At 49.6% G+C, this 20579-nt stretch overlaps 1 protein-coding gene across 17 annotated transcripts in view; it reads left to right on the forward strand.

The window, feature by feature from the left end:
• Positions 1-20579, forward strand: part of CACNA1G (calcium voltage-gated channel subunit alpha1 G) — a 153497-nt gene that overhangs the window by 66709 nt on the left and 66209 nt on the right. For all 17 annotated transcript variants that reach the window (XR_008734897.1, XR_008734901.1, XR_008734902.1 and 14 more), the window contains exons 10-14: positions 404-768; positions 15151-15302; positions 15851-16036; positions 17182-17296; positions 18005-18160. Coding sequence is in view for 13 of the 17 variants with exons in the window: in XM_055725553.1 (XP_055581528.1) it covers positions 404-768; positions 15151-15302; positions 15851-16036; positions 17182-17296; positions 18005-18160 (974 nt within the window). In the remaining 4 variants the exon portion in view is untranslated. The remainder of the gene's footprint in view (positions 1-403; positions 769-15150; positions 15303-15850; positions 16037-17181; positions 17297-18004; positions 18161-20579) is intronic.

Raw genomic sequence — 20579 nt, forward strand, 5'->3', positions numbered from 1 at the left:
GGTGATTTTGGAGCATCATCAACCAGCGGGAGCAGGAAAGGTGGCTGCTGGTGGTGGCACTCCTTATAATTACAGCCCAGAGCCTGCCAGGGCCAGGAGCTCATTGCTTTCTCCTAGCTGCCATGGCCAGAGGTATAATGAGGTGGGCTAGGGGTCCTGGGCTGGCAGGAGCTCTGCCTGCGGGCAGCTAAGGGGGCGTTGTGACTGGGGAGAGGGTGCTCAGGGAGCCTAGGTTTCACCTAGGGCTCTTCAACCCAGCAGGAGCCCTTCTCCCCTTAGGAAATATCGTGTCAAGGGCGACAGCTTGGTGCTAACGGGGGCTGGGGGTTGCTCCCATGGCTGCCCACAGCCCCCTCCATCCTGGCTGACGGGCTGCCCTGCCCCTGCCCCGCTGGCATTTCAGGGCCCTGCCAAAGCTCCTGCACGATCTCCAGCCCCTGCACCAAGCTGGACAGTGGCTCCTGCCACCCCGAGAGCTGCCCTTACTGCCTCAAGGCGCTGGCGAGCGAGGCTGAGCTGACGGACAATGAGACGGCCGACTCGGACAGCGAGGGGGTCTACGAGTTCACGCAGGATGCCCACTACAGCGACCAGCGGGACCCGCAGCGGGGCAGAGCCCGTGCTCGGAGAGCAAGCCGGGTGCTGGCCTTCTGGCACGTGGTGTGCGAGACCTTCCGGAAGATTGTGGACAGCAAATATTTTGGCCGCGGGATCATGGTGGCCATTCTCATCAACACGCTCAGCATGGGGATCGAGTACCACGAGCAGGTGAGTGCTGTCTCGGTGGCTCCCAGTGCAGCGGGGAGGCAGGCGGCGTTATGGGTCCAAATCGGACTGCTGGCAGGATGGTTTGGGGCAAGAGGCATTGGGGTGCTGTGGGAAGGGTCCCAGGACAAAGCAGGGCTGCCTTTGTCTCTAGTCTGCTTGGAGCTTGCAGGCAACAGTCACTCTGGCTGGTACCCAACTGCGTGAGCTCGCACATCCCGGCCCGGCTGGGGATGCTCAGCACCGTGCCGAGGCCACCGTCATGTGGGCAGCACCACGGGTTGCTGGATTCTGCGGTGTGGGGTCAAGGGGAGGAAGCAGCCGTTTGCCGCTGGATTAGTGCCAGCCTGGCAGTGCTGGCGGTGCTGCCGGTGGCTGCGGGCTCCGCACCCGGTGCAGCTGCAGGCAGGGAAGTCTACTGAATTTGCAATCCCTGGAGAGGAGGTAACAAATGGCTTTGCCTCCCCGGTGAACGCTCCAGCAACAGTATGCTGAGTCCAAAATAGACTCATCGCTGGCTATTCCTCCACTTGATTATCTGAGTCCTTGCAGGCAAGAGGCTGCCTCTGCTCCAGCCTCTCACACGCTTGTTCCCCAGGAGCTTTTCCCTAGATACAGTCATTAAGACAAGGAGTTGCCACGTTTCTCTTGAAATGTCTCCATCAGGATGGCGAGAGCTCTGTTTTGGAGAAGTGTTTGCATGGGCTGGTCTCACGTAGGTTTTGTGGCTGCTGCTGGTGGCACACCTGGCACGGTGCCCTTGGTCCTGCCGCAGGCATGGGATGGCTTGGTGCTGCAGGTGCACGCTTTGTTTGGGTTTGGGGTGAAGAGTTTAGTAGCAGGGATGCTGAGATGCTGCAAAACCTTGTTAAATACGCCGCCAATGCTTGAGGACCCCCAATGGCCAGCTTCTCCTGGGCTGCCAGACCTCTCCCCTCCCCAACAGACACAGGCACCCCTGTCCCAGTGCCAGCCTTTGCTGGGAGCTCCATTGCATCTCGAGTCGTGGCTGTTCACTTTTTCCCCTTCCTGGCACGTTTCACGTTTGCAGAGTCGCTCCAGTTGCACGCAGAGGCGTTTCTCCCACAGCTCCCAGTGGCAGTGGTGGTGGCTGCAGATCAGCTCCCCAGTCCTGTGTCCTCCCCTGGCATTAATGCCTCAACGACCAAACGCCGGGGAGACGTGGCTGTGCTAAATGTGTCCCTTCCAGCCAGCACCTTCTCCCTGATGTCCTAATACAGGCTGGCTGGCTGACCGTTGTTTTCAGTACACATTAACCAGCGATGCACTCTGAAGTCCTGCAGGTTTCACCTTCCTGTGCTGCCCTTGGTGGGAGCTCTGCGGGGAAGCTCGAGCAATTCCACCTTTATTGAATAATAGCGGGAAGATCATCTCCTAAGAACCTGGGAGGAGGTGGCTCACAGAAACCAAACAACAGTTATAGTCCTCCTTTGGCTGCAAGGTGAAAGCAGATCTGTCTGTGCTGTGACTGCCCAAGGGGCAGGTTGTCCAAGGTTGTTGCCCTTTTTCAGGAGCACCTTTGGGAGAGGCTGGCGTAGGCTGCCACCGTGTGTGTACCAGGGGGACCATCCCATGGGGAGGTGGGGGGGGTGGTGGCTGAGCAAACTCCCATCCTCAAACACCGTAAAGGCAACACAGCTCCTTCATTCTTGGGCTCAGGGGAAATAGGGCAGCGGGGTGCTGGCCTCTGCCCTGGCCAGCGGTGAGTCCCAGCAGGCAGCTGGATGGGAAGAAGCAGATTTTTGTGGTTTTTGGGTAACAGGGTGAAGGGAGCTGATAAGCGTAGGGGGACTCCAGACGCTGTGGGTGGTTGCTTTCTTTGATGGTGTTTTGCAGCTACTACTGTTCCAGATTCCTTTCTCCCAGGCATTTGGAGTGAATAGTGGAGTTTGGTTTTATTAGTTCATCTGCTCGAAGCGGCGGCAGAGAGCAGAGAGGTGTTTTTCTGTAAACCCGGGAAGCTTTTAGTCTGCAGTTTCATAATCTGGCAGTTATAAAAGCAGGAGTTAGAGGGGAGAAATGCTGGACTGGGCCTTTCTGCAGATATTATAAACATTGAAATATGATTTTTTTGTTTCAAAGAGCCTCTCCTAAAAGTGCAAGTGACCAACCACGCCAAATTTATCTTTGTTGGCTGATGTTTGCAAAGACATGAGGGGGCTTGAAGAGTACTTGACTCCATGACTTTCTATATTAAGCTTTCTGCTTATTTAATGAATATTTACCTCTTGGGTTTTTCACACGAGGGCACCCTGGGCTATATTAGGATAAATACTTTCAGGACATGCTTTAAGGTGCCATGCGAAAAGCCTTGTGTTGTTTACTAGCATCTTACCAGAGGGGAGAGGATGCACTAGCAGCTACTCTGTGAGAGGAAGGATAGGCTGGTGGTTCCTCAATGAGGGAGAAGGCTTCTGCCTTCCCACCTGTCCCCAGCAATGTTGGGTGGGATTCAGCAGCGCCGGGACCACCAGAGCATCAGGCACTTCAAGGCAGGAGCTGGTCTGCTGAGGTCCTCATTATAGCCAGGGAAGAAAAGTGTGCTCCTCTGGAGGCTCTGCATTTCACCTCGGGACAGGCATCCTGTAGGGACCTGCTTTTCTCCATGGAGGATGCCTGGAAGACTGAAACAGTCTTTCAGTCACTTGTTTAGTAGAGTCATCAGCCAGAGAAGGCCAGGCTGGGATATTTAGGATAAAAGTGGTTCTTTGGAGGCGTGTCACAATGAGTAGAAATTGGGAGTGTGTTGAGAACAGTGGCCCTCACCTCTCGCTATTTGCACTCACCCATCGATCAAGCTGGCCAGACTGGGCAGCCATGGCCAGGGGTGCTGGATGCACATACCAACAGCAGTTTGGGTCCCCAGCAGCTCATTTCCTGCCCAAAGCTCCTCTCCACAGACCACCTTCCCCGGTAAAGTCATTGTCAACAAATGTTTTACCATCGTATGACTGGGGGTTCAGGAGCTGGGTTTCCTTTAAGCTCCTTCAGACACGAACTTGCTGACTTTCTCACTCAGCATCAGGTTGCTTCCACATGGTCCTTCCACGTGCGGGAGCCGTAGCTGCACCTGACCGGGCTTAACTCTGTTTCTGCCCATCCTCTCCACCCTCCCAGCTCTGACTCTTGCCTTTCTCATGACTGCTGGGTTCCGTGGGAGGAAAGCAGAGTGGTTTGAGGTGCACATAGCACTCACCACGTCGCGGCTGCTGGGCAGCAGTGTGAAATTTTCCATCAGGGAAATGACAACCAGATTGCCGCAGATTATTAATGTGACTGCTAAATAGCTTGTTTTTCTATGGAGATGAAGCAAAATGCAGGTAGAAACTATTAGCTTTGGGTAGAGGAGTATAAAGGTGATTTAGAGGTAGACTCTGGGGGATTTTAAATACACTGTTGAACCAATTGACTGATTCGCCTTAGGGAAGCTGAGAGTCTGCAGCGCTGCGGGTTCAAACGGCTAGGGCTTTGCAAAAGCTTGTTCTGCCATAGAGCAGGAGTAAAATGCGCTGCTAAACCAGAGGGTTTCTGTGCTGCTTTTCCCCCCAGCCCTGGCTTTAAGCCAGACTGTGTTCCATAATGTGCTGCCTTTTTTTTTTCTTCTTCTTTACCACCCCACCCCCCCCAAAGTCCTTCTTTGGAGTGAAATGCAAAGGCTTTAGTACAAGGCGTGATGTTGGACTCCTCAGCAGGGGAAAGAATTCGGCAAGGGCTTCCTTGAGGAAGGGCTTTGGGGTTTTGTTTTTGTTTTTAAAATCTGGTTTGCATTGAGCTGCCTGGCTGTTCCGATTTTCCTTGTCTGAACTCGCATTGTATGAACTATACCCTACATATTCATTTGTTTAAATAGTGCTTGAATTTCAGCCGCCGTCTCTGCGGTGTTTTGCCATTGTTAACATAACAAGAAAGAGACTGGAGGGTCCTGCACTGGCCTCCCCAAAGCTGCAGTTGGTTCAAATCCATGGCTGGAGCTTGTGGGGACTTGGATCTAGATAGATCCAAACCTCTGGTGTCTCTGAAGGAAGGAAGAGGAAATTGGTGCAGACCTGTAGAGAACTTTTTGTTAATTTTTAAAAGCAAATTGGAGAGATGACAGGGGTGAATGACTCTCTAGGACAGCACCCAAGGAGAAAAGCTCATCAGCTGTGGGAGACAGTTCTTCAAGGAAGTGGGAAGAGGCGATGCCTGACATCACCCTGTCAGGAGGATAACCGGTGGAGCCCCCCTCCAGCTACAGCAAGGTGCTGTAGGAATCCACAAAGCAGCAGTGCCCTGAACCAAGGTGTGCAACCTCCATCTGCAGATGGAAGGAGCAGCCAAAGCCTGTGGTAGTATCTCAAGCTGATTTCCTAGTGCATCTCACTGCAGGAGCCTGGAGTGTACGCGGCACAGATGATGTAAAGTTGTCACTGGTAACATTAAGATCTAATAGCTGCTGCGGCATGGAAATATCAACCATCTGTGCCAAAGTGTCAAAGGAAAGCTTGCTGGCAAAATGCATTAAAATGTCTATTTATGTAAACAGTTGAGGCTGGAGAACGTGGGAGTCATCTTAATCAGTGTCAGAGGACGTGAAATTTTCAGGTATCCAGGATGATCGAGAGGAGAGGTGAAGGGTTAGAAAACCTGCCAGCATGGAGGAACCATTAGGCTCCAGGTTCAAGCATTAATGATAGTCACCCAAACAGTATTTATGTACTGCCTGAATTCAATGTGCAGGGAAGAAGGTAACTGAAAATTATTAGCTGTCGTGATGCCCACTGATTGATTTCTCCATGTGGGAGGAAATTTTCATTGCTCCATGGAGAAGTGGTGTAATGGAGCTGGGCAGTGGGATTTGGCAGGCTGGTGCCCCAGGTCTTGGGAAGTCTGTGCTAGTGTCTAAAGTCCTGGGCAGGCTGGAGGGCAGCAGGTCTGAATCCATTTGTGAGCACTGCCTCAAGCAATAAGGGCATCTGCGTGATCAAAAGCGCTTTGCTCCCAGGACTCAGTAGTCAAGAGCATCCTAATCTCCATCAGTTTAAGCCAAGTTGAACATGTTGCTGCTGGCCGCAGGAGTGGTGGAGGGCAGCTGTGGATTTGTCAGGCATATGGAGGCTGCTTCTTTGACATCCCTACGTGCCAAAACGAGATCTTGGCAAGTGCTCATTCACCTCCTGAGGCGGCTGTGTAGGATCCAGGGATGAGCTGCAGCTCGCAGGGTGTGTGCTGCCCAGCTTGCCCTTGTCTGGCAGCTTAGGACAGTCAGGGGCAACACTGTGTCCCCTCCAATCTCTACAGCTCCATGTCAGGTCGATCCAGGACATCTGAATTTTGGCTTCTTTCATGCATGTGGATTTGTTGTCAAGCCTCCAGGTCAGGAAGGAAGGGAATCCTATTTCTGTAAAATATTTTTGGTGTCACTTGCAGCTCATCTGAATTGTTTCCTGCAAGTGCAGGGACTCAAAGATCCATCCTACATCCAGGCAGCAGCTGGTGCTGCACCAGGGGCTCTCTGCATCCCACACTGATGCAAACCGGTATCGTACCCCCTTAACGCTATTTCTTGGCTGCTTTACTCCAACTGTGGCCTTTAAAAGCATAGCCCAACTTTTCTCTGTGGTGAAATTTCTAATGTGGTGCTTCCCTGTATGTTTCTGATTAGGCTTCGATTCGGGAAGCCACTTACACATGTGTGTGCATCCCTTAAGTCAATGCAATAGCCTTTCCCTGACCAACCTCCCATTGCCCCGGGAGCTTTCCTGGGAGCTCACAAGGTCCCGCATTCACACACCATCTTCTCTTCCTAGAGGTATCTCCACTTCCACTTCAGTGCATATCCCATGTCTCTATTTAACTCCATTACACATCTCTCCAGCCCTGTGCCAGCTACTCTTAGCCAAGCGATCAAACCTTTGGCAGCGTGGCAAGGCTTTCCCTCCCTCGGCGTCTGCTGGCTCTGCCCAACACGGGGCTTGTTGCTAGCATCAACTTCATTTCTCAGTACTACAGCTGCACAGGACGCTCCCATGGTAGGAAAATGAGGTGCCTTATAGATTTACCTGTGCCGTATTCAATTAGCTCCTGCTTAAGCAGAAATTACTCTTATTAATGATTTGTTGTTGGAGACTGGAGGAGTCAAGTCAACGCTAATGGAAGTCATCAGAGCTGTTAATCGCTAGGATCACTGACTTCAAAACCAGCTCTCTGTTTGCTGTTGGGGGTAATTCTTTTTATGGACCTCCGGGGTTCTTCCACTCCTCAGTGATTTGAAGGGTTTTTGAGGTCTTGTAGGAACTCACATGTTTTAATTGACTTGCTCACGTAGCTCTTCCAGGCTGCCATGCACAATACAGGGGTACCATGGACCTCACAGTCATTAAAAAAATGGGCTGTGCCTATAAAGCAGACTTTATCCTGGTTCCGGAGACTGAACGATTTGAAAATTAAATGATATTTCATGCAGCTGCAAAGTGTATGGGGTTTTTATCAGATAATTCAGTTCTCTACTTTAGAGATGAGTCTGTGTGGATTCTTTGACATGTACTAAAAGTTTTCTTCAGCTCCCTGGATGGGGAGCTGTAAGTGTCAATCCTTTCCTGTTAATTTAGTTCAGAGGCTGGAAATACTTGGGCTGCCTTAGATCCTATCGTTACAGCTGTTGTTTCAGCTGCCATCCCTACCCTCGTGTTATCTCTGCTCAGGCAGTGTTGAGAAGAGACTCCGGCTCAGTGAAATGGGAAAATGATGTGTGCTTTTGAAACTCTCTTCATCCCTGTGCAGATGAAAAATCGCTGCTCTCTGCAGATAGCTGGGCATTTCTCTCTGCTCCTTCTTTGATTATTGTGGTTGTTCCCCTTGGGTAAGAGCCAACAAACTCAGCTAGAGCTTCTGGAGCATCCTCAGCTTGCACTGGCAAATCCTATTGTCTTTAAACACTCCTGATTGCTGATTATTGGTGATTTCCCAGGGATCAGTCCATTTTTTCCCTGATTCTCCTGGTTGGGGTTGGTCCCAATGCTGTTGGTGCCCACAATTCTGCCCTGCTGCTATCCGTGTCCTCGCGGAGCCCCTTCCCACCGCGCTCAGCCCCCAGCAGGAACAGGGACAAGAGCTGTGCACTTTTTCCCTCATCTCTGCTGGATTTAAGCTGTTTGTTATAATTGTTTTTTTGCTGATGTTAGGAAACGACCAGCTTTTCCCCCATGGATGTCTGTCAGCATTAGAGATAGTGTTACCAGCATCAGAAACCCAGGTTCAGCAGAACTGTGCAGGAGCCGTACTGAGTTAGCCTTTTTCTTTCTCCTTTTTTTTTTTTTATTTCCTCCCTCCCCCTGGTACCTTCTCAAGTACTAATGGGGAGATAAATTTCAAAATTGGTTTAGATTAACTAGAAATAGAGGGCTTTAAATCTCAAGTACTTACAAGGTGTGACCAAGTGGAAATGCAGCTTTTGTTCAGCTTAAGCTCCTTGGAAACCTGGGCAGAGGGATGAGCCAGTGCATGTTTTTCTTGCATTTTCTGGGATAATATTCATCCAGAAATCTCAAGCTAAAATAGATAAGGAGTTCAGGCAAGTATATCTGCTGTTGCCTCCTGAGAGCAATTGAAAGATCCCACTCCCAGGGCTTGGGGTAGGAGAGCATGGTCTGTATGTCCTGTTTGTGGTCCTGGGCAGGGATAGTTCATGGCAGGTCCCTTCACGGCTGATTGATGAGGTTCTCCATCGTGCTCGGGGCTCATCCCCTCATTTGTGCCCCAGGTTCAGGGTGTTTGGGAGGCGGAGGTGCATGGGGACACAGCCCTGTATGGGCAGTCGGGGCCAGGGAATTCTGTTGTTGGCCATGGATGGTCAACAAGGATGTGGTGGAGAGGAAGGTTTTGCACCAGAAGGTGCTGTGTCCATGGGCCTCAGCTCCTTCCTTCTGCAGGTGTGGGATGAGAAGGGACATTGTTACCTGGCACGGGGAAGAACGGGTGGGGGTGAGGAGATTAGCAGCAGTGGTGGACAAGGAGTCCCTCCAGTGCAGACAGCTCTGATTCCTGCAAAATGAAAGCTGCTTTCTTCCCTTTCTTAAGAGCGTTACTTGCCGTGGCATGAAATATTCAGCCCATAACAAAATCCTCCTTTCCCATGTGGTGATGGGATGAAACTGGACTTGTTCTCCTGTCTGTCAAAGTATTTTCCTTTTAATAAATGCCTATAAATCCGAACTTCCCAGCAGTCCTCCTCCAGCCCACCAAGCACGCTGCCTTCTCTGTGTCTGCAGCCCCAGGAGGAGCAGAGCAAAACCAAATCTGCTCCCTTCGGAATTGTTTTCTTTAACCAGTTTGGCAAAGGATGATCAGAGAAAGCCTCTTGGTCTATCGGGCTCTGATTTAAGCGCGGCTCAGGTTCCCGCTGCTGGACTCAGGACAATAGCTAAAGCCTGATGCCTTTTATGGAGCCCCAAAGACAATTGATGTCATCACTGAAAATATGCGTGGATTGAGTTTCTATTTATAAACTAGCAAGTGGCTCTGGAGTTAAGAGGAGCTGTATTTCCCAAAGGGAACCAAAGTGTTTTTTCGGATGGCCATGGCTTAGCAGGTGCATCGATGGAGGGGGAATAACGTGGGTGCGATGAGAGCAGGGCACAGAAAAGGGTCATCGGTTGACTGAGGACACAGCCATGAGCTATAAATGATGGGGAATTGGGTGTGGGAGAGGGCACAAAAAGGGCACCTCGTTTTGTTAATTAATAACTGCTTCTGTTCATCAGGATTTCTTGCGTTTTGCCCCAGGACTTGTGGTCTGGCTCCTGTTTTGAGGCAAACCCAGTGCGTGTCTGCTCCCAGGCGGAGGGTGGAAAGGATCGTAATGGAGTGGTGTCAGGTTGAACATCACGTCTTTGTGTGACCCAGTTGATTTTTTTCTTATGTATATATATTAAAAATCTGCAAGTGATGAGTCAGTAAAATGTTGTTGGTGTTTCCTGTGAAATAGCTGAGGTCGGTATTTTCTTTCTGTGTTATTTTTCCTTAGTTGCCATGGTAATGATTTCAGAAGGGTTTTATTCTGCAGCCGTTTGAATGGGTTAGAAGTTTTCATGGTTTTCTGGATCCGCTCGCAGAAGCAGAGCCCTCGGGATCAGGAGGGATCTGCTTCCTGGCCAGTCACCCCATCTGTGCTGTGGCAAGACAGAGTATTTTTCCTATTTTATTGTATTATTAGCAAGATAGAGAGGAAAGACCCTGGGATGCTTCTGCTCTTTTGAGCTGACATCCCCAGGGGCAGGGGCTGGGCAAGACCAGGCTTGGCCGCAGCCTGGGCAGAGGGGAAACGGGGATGGACGGATCCGTGCCGGGTGCAGGTCTGACGATGATGAAGACCTGTGCCATGCCTGTGCCTTATATGGGTCACGGCTGGAGGAAGACGGGAGTAGAAGCCTTGTAAGCTCCGTGCACCATCTGCCAGGGCACTTGGTTGCACTTCATCACACAGCAGGGCTTGTCTTTCAGGAATCGGAGAACGCAGCCCCCCCGGGGCTTGTGCTTTTAATGACCCCAGGCCCTGTCCTCACCTTTTTCCCCACGTTGCCTTTAGCCTTGCTGGCTCAGCAGACCCCTTGGAGCCCCGTGCACAGGAAGGAGGTGTGTGTGCCACTGTCTCGTGCCCAGATGGAAATGGAGCACGTACCTTTCTGTCATCGGAAACCCGGCTTGCGAGCTTCTATTCAGTTTAAAAAAATATAAATAAATGAAAAAATAAGAAATGCATTACAGCCTATTCCTGAATGCTGAAAAAGGGCAAGGTGCTGGTCCAGCTCTGAGACACCCCTCCAGGTGACTTTTAGTACCTGGGGACATCTTCTCTTGCCTCCTCCTGCTGAGTGCCAGGCAGGGTGCAGGGAGCATCCCCTGCCCGCCGCCAGGCTCTGCACCCTGCCAGGCAGGGTTACAGCTGGGCAGGCGCCCGTGGCTCGCCTCCTCCCCGCCGCCTTCGTTTGCTGTGTGGTGTTTATGAGAGATGCTGTGCTGTCTGCTCCTATTTTATGTGCTGCCAGAGCTCGTCAATGTGCTGTTTGGTACATCAACAAATCGACACTACACAAACAGAGAGCTAACAAGGAATGATTTATCCAGGACACCATTTCTGTGTGTCCAGCAAGGCGAGGTGTCCTGGAAACAAAATTCAGTATTTGCCAGAGACTCATCAAAAGAGCCGGTGTTTCGTGCCACAGCTAAATCATGCTTGTATCTCACTCTTTCTGGGTGTTGCTCATTTAATCATAGGATGCTTTCCTTTTAATTAGTCACTGCTGCTACTGATGAGAGAATTAGCAGACTCCACTTTTAATGGAGAAGCTGATGCTGTGGCAGGTGTGCTGTAATTGGGGTGGTGGGCAGGAGGCTTTCTGCTGTAAAGAACCCCCAGGATGTGCACTTCAGGCTCTACTTCCCTGCAAAATGCCCTTTCCTGGAGGGGTTTGTTTTCCAGATATATCATTTAGTTGCAGGATGCTACCTCCCCTGCCTACCGTGTTGTGGCCCTTGGAGGGTAAAGCTGCTTGATTTTACTGGGTCTTTTCCTCCGCGCCTGGTGAGGACCTGTGGAGCTGGTTGTATGTCATGAGTTGGTGACTCTTCGAGGTACATTAAGTCTAGAGCTGATCAATATCGTTTTGATTAGATGGCTGTTGTCAGAAAATAGCAGTTTATCAAACTTGAAGCTGCTTATGGGAGGGGAGTGGTTTCAGTGAACTAGTTTTACAAAAATAATTTATTGAAACACATTGTCTGAGAGATCTGAAATGTTCATTTGAACAGTTGGGGAACAAAAAGTTCCGTGTTCTTCTTCAAGCTGACTTTTATTTATGTGTTTTAATTTCACTTGATTTACAGTACAGAGTAAATGGTTAAGGGAATAGGGACTGAAATGGAGGGGAAAGCTTTCAAAATTTTGGGTACAAAGTGTTTCAGTTTGCCTGTTCTGAACCTCTGTATTCCTGTTTGGGATGGGATGACAATTTCAGTTCCCACAGGAGAGAAAAGCCCCTTTTCTGCTGTGTTGTAATGATGTCTAAGAGAGATGTCTCAGACATAGTTACGATTTCTGTAGAGCAGAAGCATTTCATAAACAGTCCCGTTATCCGTGCGCATCTCTGGCTGCATGGAAATCCTGGCATTCTCAGAAGTGTTTGACTCCCTGCTGCCTGGCTATGTTCCCCTTGGGCAGGGTCATGATCTTAGCCAATGTCTGTTTTATAAATATTTACAAATAATTCCCGGTGGTGCTTGTGGCAGGGGTCTGGGCAGGTGCCCTATGGGCTGGCTGCAGCAACGTATGCCTTTCAGGGCACTCCTGAGCCCCCCTGGGGACCCCCTGAGTGGAAGTGAGGGGCTTGGGGAGAGAGTCCTTCAAAAATCCTCCGAGTACTTTGCATTGCCCCTTCTCATCTGTTTAGGGATGTGTTGTTTCCTGAAGCAAAATAACTCCTTGATTTCAGCTGGGTCTGGTTGTCCTGTGCTTCCAGCAGATGCTTCTCTCCCCCTCCCCTGGCAGAGCCCCAGGCTGCCCTGGAGACCCTCCTCTTCTCCCAGCAGAGTGAAAGGGAAGCTTTCCCTTCCTCTTTTGACCTATTTTGGCCATTAATCTGGGATTTTTTTGATATTACTTCTCACCTCTGGTTCAGGAGGTCCCGCTCTTCATTTTGTATTATAGACGCCCAAAGTCTCAGATATTAAAACTGTTCCCTGTGAAGGAAGTGGAAGAGTGTAGGGAGGAGGAGCAGCCCAGGGCCAGGTGGCTTTTTTGGAGGGAAGCAATGGGAGATGGATGGATCCAGCGCTGCTGCGGGTGCTGAGCATCACCACGCTGCACGGGCCTTTCTGGGCCATTGCCAGGGATATTTGGGGCTCTTGTGAGCCAGGTGAGCTGGGAGGGGTGCTCCGTGGGCTGGGGTCTCATGGCCCACCCAGTGGGTGCTGGGGGTCCTGGGAGAGTTGCAGTCTAAGCTCTGCTCCCCACATCATGAAGCTGTGTCCTCCCAGCCAGATTTACAATCCCAACAACATCTACAGCCAGAAGGTGCTCACAAGGTGCAAAGTTTCATTAATCCATGCTATTAACACAACATCCCTGCCAGGGCTGATTGGGTTTTCCGTGTCAGCCCCCGCGGGGAAGGGATGCGGCCGCTGTGGTTGCTGCTGGGCGCTGCTCACTCACCGAGGGACTTAACCAGGTCGCGCCTGCAGGGACGGTTGGATGTGGCAGCGCGGCTGCAGAGGGGGAGCAGAGGGTGGAAGTCAGCCTTCGGGGCCCGGGTTAGTGGTGCTGATGGATGAGAAGGAAAGCTTCCAGGAACATGTTTCCTTTCCAGCAGTATCGCTGCGGTAATGATAACGGCACAGCCTGCTTCGGTGCTGGGGCGCTCGTGAATGAGTTGGCATTTTTTTTGTGACTAATGTAGACTTTCAGCTATTTGAAATTGTCCTGAGGTGCAGCTTGACATATAAGTTCTTGGCCTATTTATTACTTTGTGTCTGAGTGTTCCCATAGGTATATGATTTTAAACCAGGGCTGCATTTAATATCAGGAGCTGGAGCATTTGTATTTCAGCTCCAGATCAGTGAGGAGGCGATTTAGGCTGTAGGTCCAGTGTGTTTGGCAAACTCTAGCCGAAGCATCCATTCCTGGGTGAGGATGTTTGATGTATAGGAAGCGTTCAACACCCCCTTATTTAATTTTTTTATTACTTTTTAATGCTGCTGTGTCCCCCTTTGCTATCCAATGACCATTGCTGTGTCATCACAAGCTCCCACCAGCATCAGTGTAAGTCCCCAGGGATTATACAACCATGCTGAGACAGCATCAGGCCAATTTAGGTCACCATCTACCCTTGCACTGGGTTGGAGGAACCTGTTCTCCAAGGGCTTGCCCAGCTGTGCCTGGAGCCTTCAACCCTGAGAAAGAGTTGGATGATTCTGTGAACACCCACATGGATTTATCTGTTTTTTTTGCCAAGTTTATCTGTGAGCTTTTGGTCACTGTAGTTTCTTGGGACTTTGAAACACAGTTGAGCAAGTGTTGACCCTGAGCCACCCCCTGTCCTGGCTCCCATGGTGTTGCGTTGGGGCTGGGTCATCTCATGTCAAACCCTACAGCTTGTGAAGCAGTGTGTGCCATGGCGTTGCAGCTCCTGGTCGGTTGTAGGAAGTTTTTGGCCAGCCATGAAGGTGTTTCATGTCAGCTGTGGGAGCAGTCAAGAGCACACGTTGTGCGTTGGCTTCTGCTCATGGCATAGCTGCTGTGGGCTTGTACATCTGGCCATGACCCACCGCGGTGTTGAGGCATCTGAAGCTAAGGGGATTTAGACAAGTATCTGAGCGAGTTAAGCGCCAAACTACCCCTAAGAGGAGACCAGCACCCGCTGTGTGTAAGGTGTTTTACCAACTGTGCCAGCCCACTGCCCTGCGGGGCACCTCAGCGTTGCCGACACGACCCCGTGGCCGTCTGCCAGCAGGACATCAGCTTCTGATTTTAACAAAGCCTTTAAGTAGAAACACGCAGTTGTGGCTCTGTGTTGGGGTTAAATGGGGAGAGGGGATCTGGTACTGCAGATTCTGCTCCTGCCTTTGCCACTGACTGATCCTAAACAGACTACACCACCGGTTTTTGTCTTCTGCCATATGTTTTCCAATAATGCCCGCCCACCCGTCGGGGAAAGCACAGCACTGGGTGTCTGCAGGCATTGTTGGGAACCCTCTGTGAAATATGCTAAAAAAACATGAAAGGTATTAATTTATGTCTAAGATTAGTGGAAGTCTGTTTGTTACGGTTTTTTCATACCTCTATTTTTAGATTGCCGGTCTGGAGTGCCAGGATTGGTCCCTTCCCCATTAGCAGTATTTGGGGCCTCCTGATAATGAGGTTTTTGAGCCATTCCACTTATATCACCTCAAGTCTCTGCTTTTGAAAAACCTTAGCTTAAACCTTTTGATGAGATGCTAAATAAAAAGACAGGCCCTAAAAGAATATTTATGTGACAAAACGGTCCAGCTTTCCTTTCTGCTCAAGGCAAATTGGTTTGGAGGATGTGAAAGCGTTAAGGCTCAGTACATGCCACTTCTCCATAAACCTCCTGAGGTGGTACTAAAGCTGCGATTAACGTGAAGTCCATGTCTGGATTTACCTGCTCAATTTACAACGGGTGTATAAACCTTAAATACTCTGATAGTATTTTTCTTCTCTCTCCTGGGCTTTGAATGAGCTATTGCCATTTTCTTGCTACACCATCAGCATTGGAATTCCTATGCTTGCAGTACTGGGGCTTGTATTTCCAGGTGTGATCTCGGATACGGAGCTGTGCTGCTTACTGCCTCCCTTTCCTCCTCTTTCCCCAGCCGGAGGAGCTTACCAACGCCCTGGAGATCAGCAACATAGTCTTCACAAGCCTCTTTGCCCTGGAGATGCTGTTGAAAGTCCTCGTTTATGGTCCTTTTGGCTACATTAAGAATCCATACAACATCTTTGATGGGATCATCGTGGTGATTAGGTACAAACCTAGAGCTTTCTTTATGTGTGTTTCTCCTCATTGGGCTGTTTAATTAAACAGAAAGTAATGGAGATTGGGCATAAATACCTTCCTGTGACACTTTATACTTCTCTGCTGTAAATTAATGCACTTAGGCATGATTGCTAATACATATCTGGGGGTTATTTTACAATCATTTCAGAGAGAGGCCCAAGCAGAAAGCGATCAGTCCCAATGTCCTGGGAAAGTCTAGGATCCAAATGGTACGACCAGTGCCTGATTAAGTAGCTCTGGGTTTTTTTGGCATGTGCAAAGGCTATAATTGCCCCTGCAGCTGCAGGCACTGATTTGCAGGCATGTTTTTGACACTCTGGTGTCTAGTCTAGGGGCTCTGGCTCTGCTCTTTGCAAGCCTGGATGGAGTCCAGCTCGCTGGGGGCATTGGCGGTGTGTCTCTGCCCGCTTTCCATCCCTCTTCTCTCTGAATTTCAGCCTCTCTTTGTATCCTCTCTGTGCTTTTGTGTTAGACTTGGTTGTCTCATCCTGCAATGACCTTTTTTTCTTCCTCAGCGTGTGGGAGATAGTGGGCCAGCAAGGTGGGGGGCTCTCGGTCTTGCGAACCTTTCGGCTCATGCGAGTTTTGAAGCTGGTCCGCTTCATGCCAGCCCTCCAGCGCCAGCTCGTAGTCCTCATGAAGACCATGGACAACGTGGCCACCTTCTGCATGTTGCTGATGCTCTTCATCTTCATCTTTAGGTGAGTGCTTCAGATTCCCCATCCAGACATTGCTCTGGGTTTTTAGGTGGGATCCCATGGTGGGGTATGACTCTTACCAGGACATGGTCCCAGGAATGGCATCACTGGCCAGTGCTGGCGGTGGCTTGCTGCCCTGACTAAATTCTCTTAGCTCTGGCCAAATGAAACATCTGTCTTTGCAAGATGATTTGCAAGGAAAATCTTTCAGCTGGATGATTCCTTGACATCACCCCAAGACAGCGGTCCCATTACTGACTAGCAGAAAGCCTGGTGCTAAAAATGTTGCCAAGGAGAGGGTGATGTTCCTAAAATAAAGTAATCTGTGGTGGTGCTCGTGCTCTTGCATGGCCTTTTCTTTCAAGAAGTGGAAATGTTAGAAATTGGCTTCATGTAGCCCCAGATTGTTGGATTTCATTCTAATTTTTGAGGTGTCTCCTTGTAACAGCTGACTCTGGTGTTCCAGCAATGCAGGCACTGGGAAAGCTGAAGAAAGCTAGTTTCCTCCATGGAATAATGTCCCTTCTCCCAGTGAGATGTTTCACTCCAAGACCACCATTTGTAGCTGCGGTGCTCAATAGAGCTGCAAATAATTCAATTATTCAGGTTACTGGCAGAGAGCAGGGGTAAACAGATTATTCTTTTAGTATCAATCTGAAATGAAAGGTATTCTGTTTCCTTGCCAAAATTGAAAAAGCTGTTTCAGGTCCCCTGATATGTCTCATTCAGGCATGTCACAGAAACCCTTTTTGTCTTCCTAATTTGATTTCAGCATATTTTGCTGAAAATGTGTCATTGCAAAACAGAAAGTCAAAACATTTTGTTTAGAAAATGTTGAAAGACAATGCTTTGACTTAAAAAACCAAAGCAGAAGAAAAAGAAGGAGCGGGCATACTTTTTGGTTGAAACTCTTTGACAGGTTTGACCCAAATTCACAACTGGCCTGCACGATCTCAAGGTGTGTTTTCAGTGAACAAATGATTCCTCTTTTTAAAAATAAAAAATTTAAAATTAAAAAAATTAAAGATTTAAAAAAATAAATTAAAAAAAGCCTGCCCAGGTGAAATGAGGAGGCAGTCAGCCCTGCTGTATGATTGCTGGTTGGTACTGTGGTCCTCCTGTGAGCCCCTGCTTTCCCTCCCGTGCAGCATCCTGGGGATGCACCTCTTTGGCTGTAAGTTTGCTTCAGAGCGCGATGGAGACACGCTGCCCGACAGGAAGAACTTCGACTCCTTGCTCTGGGCCATCGTCACTGTTTTCCAGGTACCAAATGGAAAATGCCACAACTCATGTGCATGCTGGGATTGTTTCAGTGTTGTTTTCTGACCAAGCGTAGCAAAGCTCCTTGCCATGGAAGGGAGAGGACCCAAACCCACAAGTGCAGGAACACAGGGGGTTTCAGACTGTTTTCCAGAATAAATCAGAAAGCTAATGAGGAGGGGCTGCCGAGGCAGGGGGCTCTTGTGTTTGCAGGGTATGGGCTGGGTGGGTGACAGTAAATGCAGAGGGTGGAGATGGAGAGGAGGACGACATCAGGACCATTCGCAGTGGTATTTTGGCAAAGAACAGAATTTGGTTTAAGCCCATAATTGATGTGTGCAGTTGTTTCTTCTAGCAGCTCTGAGCTCTGTAGCTGTGGGATTTAAGGAGGACTTTCAGCCGTTCTGGCTGAGGCAAGGTCTGGCTGACACTGGCAGCTGAACGTGTCCCTTTGTGCAGATGGGGGTCAGGGCAGTTTGGGCAGGGCCCTTATAGGTCGCGTGAGGGTCACTGTCACTTTGGTCCTGTCTCTTCTCTGGCTCAGAAGATGGCTTGGGCCAGATTTATATTCCTGTGGTTATGGCTACGGTGGATACTGCAAAAGTGGGGTGCTTGTCTGGCCCGTCTGGAGCACAGATACCCAGCCAGGCTCAGGGAAAACAGCACACTATCCTCCAGTATCTCCATTTTCCTGATATCTTTTCTCTGCAGATTTTAACCCAGGAAGACTGGAATAAGGTCCTTTACAATGGCATGGCATCGACCTCCTCCTGGGCTGCTCTGTACTTCATCGCTCTCATGACGTTTGGGAATTACGTTCTCTTCAACCTGCTGGTGGCCATCCTGGTGGAGGGTTTCCAGACAGAGGTAATGTCCTCACGCTCATCGTGCCTTTGCTTTCTTCTAAAGTTTCAGGGCTTCCAGATCCTGGAATGTGATTTCTGAGACAGACAGCAATACATTCACAAGAGTGGCACATGAAAAAAGTGGGGGAAAATAGTAGGTCGTCTTTTTTTTTTTTTTTTTTCTCCTTAGCCACAGTGCGGTTTAACACAGTAAGCCCTCTAAACGAAGGGCTTAAATAAAAAGCATTGTTAGTGTTAATGCAGGAGTGGGAATTCAGCAGTGAGTCAGGCACTGCGGATGGGATCGCTGTTATGACAGTGTCTTTGAAACAATTCTCACTGCGTTTGTCAGCCAGGAAACTTAGGCAGGCTGGTAAAAGATTAGTGACACGATTATCTTTTTTGATGGTATGTGTTCACGGAGCTCTTCCCGTTCCAGCCCTGCAATGTTCTGCACTCTTTAACGTACATGATTTCTGGTGTCTGCCATCTGTTTCCTTGGCCTGGGAACTTCCATGAGACATCCTGGATTGCTGGAGGCTTTCATGGAAGGGCAGGGGGGCACTTGGGTTTGAACTCAATCTTTATTTTCATCCTACTGCCTTCCCAACTGTCCAACTTGGAGCAAGTGAACGTGTCACCCAGCCCCCAGAGTGGGGGACCCGCGATGCTCACCCGCTCTCTGCAAAAATTGTCTGACTGTCCAAGAACATCAGTAAGGGGAGGGGACCTTTACACCCTGCCCAGGGGCTTGGAGAGGTAAATATAACCTGAAACTGCTCGCTGGGATCTGCTTGTATAGGCTGTGCTTTTACACACTGTCTCTGATTTTTATAAGCAGTCTGGGGTGACTAAGTATTAGTTACAATTTGTTGCTTGGGTATCATAATATCCTACCACCCTATGAACAGCTGTGCACAAAACTGGTTTTATTATTCTTTTTGAAGCACAGTTTAGAGTTAAATTAGTGGAGTTGTACCAAGAGATAGCAAAAAGAATTTTTTTTTTTCTATTTTTATGTATCGTCTCTCTCCATGTTGGTGCTTTTCTTTTTTAATTGCTATTGTAGCTGTTTCTGTCTGTAAATCCTACCCCCCTCCTGCCCCATTCAGCCGAAGGGAAGGTCACTGCCAGGTTGTCCCAAATAGTACAATGTTCCTTTGCCTGAGCGAGAAGAGGCAAAAAGCTCCTTGTGATGACAGCTTCAAACCCAACCCTTTTTCTGTCCAGTTTAGCAAGTCGGTTCTCTGAAAGCTGATGGAAGTGAGCGCTCACCTGCTGTACCCACTACCTAGAGAAAAGGATGCAGCCTTTCCGTGCAGCCCCTTCTCCAACTCCTGGTCCTTGAGGGAGGCTGACACCTCTGGTCCTTGGCTCAGCCTGGATTTTCATGCTAGAGCATCCCCGTGCATGCCTGCTGGCATGCTCCCGCACACCCAGCTGCTGCACGCCTCTTTCCCTGGGCAGCGATTTATCTGCGCTCGCTTTGCGGCCAGCTGGTACCTTGGTGTAACTCCCTGTAAATTCCTGCCCTGGCTTAATGCGCTGCGATCTTATTCCATCATCACGTCCTTGAGGGTGCATCTTCCCTGGAGTCAGGGGAAGCCCCTGCAGCACCCCCCAGGTTTGCTTTTGGTTGGTTTTGTAGCAGGGCTGTCCCATTGCCTGTCCTTGCTTCTCTTCTGCTGGGGCAGCGCCGGGCTGGTCCAAGCCAGCTCCAGGACTTCGGTGTAAGCTGCAAACGTGCTTTAAGTGCGGTGTAAATCAGGGAGTAACTTCTGATTCAGGAAAGCACTGAGATAGCCTGAAGCCAGTGATGCTTTGAGAGGTGAGGCCAGGGACCAGGATCCAGCGCCGCCTCCAAAGATCCGACCCTCCTGGGCCAGTTCTGCCCAGCCACGGCAATCCCACTGAATTTGCATCACATTTCTGTAATTTGTGACTCTGATTACAGTGCTGTTTTATATCTCAGGCTCTGATGATGGCATCTTCCTTCCACGTCCTTGTTACTCTGAGTTGTCCATGGTCTTCCAGTAGATTACAACAGGATCGAGAGATCCCGCAGCTCAACCCAAGTTTCTTGCAGCAGACAGGGAGCAAATGTCTGCTGGAGGTTGGGAGCCAGGTCTAGCGTTGCTGGTTAATGTTTATTCAGCTTTGCTGGTGTATAGCTCTGCAAACAGATCTGGTTTTTGCTAGCCAGCACGAGAAGGATCCTCTCCTAAGCAGAATTAATAGAGAGATCATCTCTCGCTGTAAACAAACCCCAGAGTCTCCCTCCTGTGATTGCACTTGACCCCTCTTCTGAGTTTGTTTTTTTTTTTAATTCTTATTATTATTTTTTCCATTCTCCTTCAGATTTCTGGGCTGAAACACAATCCTGGGGCTGCAGCCTTTATCTCCCTGGTCCTTGAGTGCCTTTCCTCAATCTGCAAGCACCT

The sequence above is a fragment of the Falco cherrug genome, chromosome 1 (genome assembly GCF_023634085.1).
Source record: "Falco cherrug isolate bFalChe1 chromosome 1, bFalChe1.pri, whole genome shotgun sequence".
Classification (NCBI taxonomy): domain Eukaryota; kingdom Metazoa; phylum Chordata; class Aves; order Falconiformes; family Falconidae; genus Falco; species Falco cherrug.